This window comes from Chamaea fasciata, unplaced genomic scaffold (genome assembly GCF_029207755.1).
Source record: "Chamaea fasciata isolate MVZ Bird 193981 ecotype frontalis unplaced genomic scaffold, bChaFas1.0.hap1 SCAF_2, whole genome shotgun sequence".
Taxonomy (NCBI): Eukaryota; Metazoa; Chordata; class Aves; order Passeriformes; family Sylviidae; genus Chamaea; species Chamaea fasciata.
The window spans coordinates 75,858,099-75,863,340 of record NW_027094087.1 but is presented as its reverse complement, the minus strand read 5'-3'; the positions used below and the strand labels follow the sequence as shown (position 1 = coordinate 75,863,340).

Genomic DNA, 5,242 nt, shown 5'->3' with positions numbered 1-5,242 from the left:
AGAATACCACAGGTCTGCCTCAGCACACAGAGCTGCTGCCAGCAAAGCCTGATCTGCCCACTGAAGGCAAGACAGCGTGAATGACAGAGGGCAAAAGAGGACTCCTCCAGCCATCCAGTTCTAAGAGCTGACACTTGAACCAGTAACTGTGGTTTTCTACCAGTTTCCTAATTCACAGCCACACGGAGTCTCAGTCAGACAGGGAGTGAATGTATATGGTTGCAAAGCTGTACTAAAACCTGCTTCCCTGCAAGGAAGACATAAATACATTTCATTTGAGCTCTTTGCTCAAAGCAATATCAGAGGCAGAAGCAGAATTGCAGGTTTTCAGGTAAGCAGTATTTCTCCATTTTCAATTTGGAGGGTTCAAGATTGTGGTGAAGAACCAATCAGCAGTGCAAGAAAGCCAAACTGGGGATAAATCAAATATTCTAGTAAATTTGTCTGACATGATATAAAATATACTGGAGAGGCATAAATGTGGGTGACAGTGGTATCACCGAGCAGCAGAAAAGAGAGAAAACATGCACATCCCTAGCTTTTGTGATTGTAAATCTGGATTGGTTTAAAACAAGCCTGACAGCCTTTAGCTAGTGCCTCTTTGACTGCAAAGCTTCTATACCAGATCTAATATTCACGTTAAAAAGCCTTAGCGTTTTAATTAATTGTGGGGACACTGTTCAAATTTCACTCTGAAGTGCTTCTGAGTTACAAAGAGATAATCATCTTGCTGAATTTTTATGATCAAACAATGTCTGTTGTGTCCCAGCTTTAGTGACTGGGTTTGTCACAACAAATTGGTCATGTTCCACCAGTTATTGGGATAATGAAGAGTCATACAGGTAACATGTTAAATGCTGTGAGCTGTATCACATTTTCCAAGTCTGAATAAGGTACAATTCCATCTTTTTCCCAGGTCTGGGGGTTTTTTTTAGTTGTTTTTTGTTTGTTTGTTTGTTTGTTTTGTTTTGTTTTGTTTTGTTTTGTAATGTGTTGATTTCACCCTGGATGTTTAATGTAGCACTGGTTTAGTTTAAAGATGCTGTTTCTGGGAAAAGAGAGAGGATCTAGGCTTGATAATACCCTGTCTACCACTTTATGAAGTTTCTTTAAAATATTTTCTCACATGGAATTGGTTAGAATCTGGAAGAGTGGTACTCACCTGAGGTGCTGAAGACACACAGCGATACAGCTCTTGCCTCACTTGAGGTATCCAGAGCTGAACTAGTTACCTTGGGCTACCTTTTATATCAATGGAAAGAAATAGATTTGCCAAAAGAGTAAATAATTTATCTTAGAAACCTCAGTTGTGGGTAGATATATTATGTCTTGGAGGAACTTACTTCTCTCCGTTGGTGATAAAGGGGGGCTTAGGAGGACTGGTTCCAATTTAAGCATCTAACTTTCTGATACCTGAAGTTAGATGATTTTCATGCTTGGTTACCATTTTTTAAGGTTAAAACACTACCAAGAAATGTTATGTCTTGGACTCCCTGTGGAGAGATCCGAATTGGCTATGTCAGACAAGAAATCATTTCAGAGACAAGTCTACCTAGCTCCAATTGGCATAGAATGGGAAGCGAAATCACTGCCTGCCCTTTGTGCTCTCCATTTTCCCTCTGCCCTTTGAGAAACAGTCTTTATTAATTTAAATCAGTTTTATGCCACTATGGAGCTTGATTTAAAAAAACAAACCAAAACAAAATAACACCCCTCCCCTCAAAAGCAACCCTCCAGAAAACCAAAACTAAATAATTTGTTTTTGTATAAAAGGCAGTTTTATACTCTGATGACTCCAAGAGAATAAAATCACATTCAGGCAACAATCTGTCAGGTTATGGGAGCATCAGGTCCCAAGATCTGTTACTAAACCTTTTGGCTTTCATGGAAGCAGAACAACGTCTCTGTTTCATGAGCACAAAACACTGATTAGCTCAGATTAATGAAGATACTATTTGGTTATGGTTCTACTTTCTAAAAGGTTAAGAGTAGTTCACAGTTTTGAAAAATCTAATCCCAAACTCTCTCTAGCTCTCTAAATGTGTGCTTCCTACTCCTGAAGATTTGCATATAAGCAGTAATTGTCTTCTTCAATGAAGGAGGCTAAACAAAGAAAGAGTAAAATAAATAATTTAATTCAATCAAAATTAAATATAAAAGAGAGGAAAGGGTGAAATCAAACATTTCAATGGAGTTATCTAGGTCAGACTGGGTACATTAGCAAATCCTCATTTCCTCGCACTACTGTGCCTTCTCAAACACACAAGATTTTCTCCAACTACAGAAGGTTTAACTGACAACATTTATTCCAACAAATCAATTAAAACTAAAGTAAAACTAAAATCTGATTTTTGTCTTAAGGAAACTTTTGCAAACATGGCATCTGAAAGCACCAGCAATTTTACTGCTCAGCCCAGCCCCGCAAATCGATTGACAAACTGCAAGGATGAAGATTTCTTACAGGTGAAATTGTATCTCTCCGTCCTTTACAGCCTAATCTTCCTGGTGTGCTTCCCAGGGAACATAGTGACAATTTTTGTTTACTGTGTTAAGATGAGGCCCTGGAGAAGCAGCACCATCATTATGTTAAACCTGGCTATCACTGACATATTGTATTTAGTGACTCTTCCTTTCTTTATACATTACTACGCTAATGGAAATGACTGGATTTTTGGAGACTTCATGTGCAAGTTTATTCAGTTTTGCTTCTACTTCAACATGTACAGTGGTATTATCTTCCTTAGCTGCTTCAGCATCTTCCGCTTTTTGGTAGTTGTGCACCCAATGAAATGCCTTTTTCTTCGGAAGCGGAGGTGGGCAGTGGTGACTTGCACAGTTGTTTGGATGATTTCCCTGGTGGCCCTCAGCCCCTTGGCTGTCCTCATTGCCCCAAATCACAGGCAGAACAAGACCATCTGCCCAGACCTGGTTGCTGCTGAGAACTTCAACACAAGTCGCTGGTACAACTGGGCATTGACTGTGTTTGCCTTCTTCTTGCCCTTGTTGACGGTGACTGTGTGCTATGTGCTCATCATTTGCATTTTGGCCACTGGGCTCCACACACAGGCTAGCTACAAACAAAAGGCTCGCAGACTCACTGTTCTCCTCTTGCTGGTCTTCTATGTGTGCTTCCTCCCCTTCCACATCTTTCAAGGGATTCTTCTGGAGCTCCAAGTACAGCCAGTTAGCTGCCGCTTGAAGAAAACAATCCTTTTTTTGTTTATTATAACTAAACCTTTAGCAGCATTAAATACTTTTGGAAATTTGCTGCTCTATGTAGTGTCAGGAGATAACTTCCAGCAGGCGATACTCTCGCTCTTCAAGTTTTGGACAAACAAGAGTTTGAAGTAGAAGAGATTGATGTCATTTAATATTTATGGAGGAAGGATCGAAACCTGCCCTCAACCAGCCAGGCACCACCTCCCTGTCATCAGAGTACTCAGGTTAACCCAGCTGGTACCCAAGGAGAGTTAATCAGTTCTGAGTTACAAACTGATCATCAAAGGAAAAAGTTTATGATTAAAAATAAAAAGTTTTTTAAAGTTTTAAATAAAATACTAATAAATTAAGTGTGAAACTTCTCACAAATGCTTCTGCTCTTGCTTCCTGAATCCATGGTACCTCTTTTGGAGAATGGCCAGTTCCAGAAAAAAAATACTAGTCTATTAGTGGCAGATCCAGATCAGAATGGGACTAATCCTAAACTAACCTTATTAACTTAAAAAATAAGTGTGGTCTGAGCTAGGGACCTGTTTGACTTTCTTCCTAAGTCATGGAGGGGGGTAAGGCCCTCCGGAGATCAAAACCTTTCTTAGACCTGTAGGACATTTTTCTCACTTCCCTGGAGATATTGACAGGGTAGGTGTATGCATATAGCTAATCACCATGTCCTCATTTTATAATTTTCCATTATAGTGGAAAGAAATAAGCAGTTTTAGAGTGTGATTCACCTAATTATTCCTGATGTCTGGATTTGGACAAGGTGAATCGTGACCTAGAAGTGTCTGTTTCTCTCCACTGACCATAAAAGGTAAGTAGATTAGACACAGACTTAAATGTTCGTGCCTGCTTTTAAAGAGCTGAGGCATAGCTCTAGTACTGACTGGGATGTATCACTCTCCAGAGGTGGCTAAAAGTGCAGCTTACACAGTAAGACCCTGTCTACTGCCTTTAGTGATTGCCTGAAGAGTAATGGTGGGGTAATACAAGATCACTCTTACAAGGATTTTCCACACTACTGACATAGAATCTGTGGAATCATAGAGCAGTTTTTCTTGGAAGGGACTTTAAAAGTCATAGGGTCCAGTCCCCCTGCAATGAGCAGGGACATCTTCAACTAGACCAGGTTGCTCAGAGCCAAGTCCAGACTGATCTTGACAGTTTTCAGGGGTGGGACATCCACCACCGCTCTGGGCAACCTGTGACAGTGTTATACCACCCTCATGGTAAAAAATTTCTTCCTTTCATCTAGTCTGAAAGTGCCCTATTATAGTTTTAAACCATTACTCCTTTTCCTACTGGTAAAGGCCCTCTTAAAATGTATCTCCTGATTTTTCTTATAAGCCCCTTTTAAACATTGAAAGACTGCATGAAATCAGCTCATCTTGAACTGTCTCTGCTACAGGTTGTACAATTGCAACTTTCTCAGCCTTTCCTCATAGAAGAGGTATTCCAGCCCTCTGATTATTCTTGTGGCCTACCTCTGGACTCTCTCCAGTGTTGGGGCCCCAGACCTGGACACAGCACTCCAGGTGGGGTCTCATGAGACTAGAGCAAAGGGGCAGAATCCCTGCTGGCCACACTTCTTTTGGTGCATCACAGAATACATTGCTGGTTTGTTTTTCATTCACCAATACCACCAAGTCCTTTTCCACAATTCTTACGAAATCAAAATAATTTTTGCCCATTACATTATTCAGTGAAACTCTTCTTGGTCACACCAAGTAAGGAACAGCTTTGGGTAATAACACACATGAGAGGCAATATGGGATGTCTCATGCGGGGAAAAAAATAGACTTGTACAAAAGTATGAGTCCAATAATTGAAGATATATCTGGAGAGGTCCCAGTACCAGCTGAGGTACTCCAGCCAACAGCAATACAAAAATATTAGCAACACAATATTCAGAGCCCAAAAGTATGATCAGAGAGTGAATCCTCCAATACATTTTTATAACAGCCTTATTTCATGTTTCATTACTTTTGCTCTCTACTCCAAAATGTCCATTAATCAATGGGAACAC

At 40.2% G+C, this 5,242-nt stretch overlaps 1 protein-coding gene across 1 annotated transcript; it reads left to right on the top strand.

Annotated features, from left to right (window-relative positions):
- The first annotated feature begins 2,376 nt into the window (after positions 1–2,376).
- On the top strand, positions 2,377–3,351 carry LOC136286020 (2-oxoglutarate receptor 1-like). Its single transcript, XM_066177468.1, has one exon. It carries the CDS (start codon positions 2,377–2,379, stop codon positions 3,349–3,351), a length of 975 nt encoding a protein of 324 aa, XP_066033565.1.
- Positions 3,352–5,242: the final 1,891 nt, after the last annotated feature.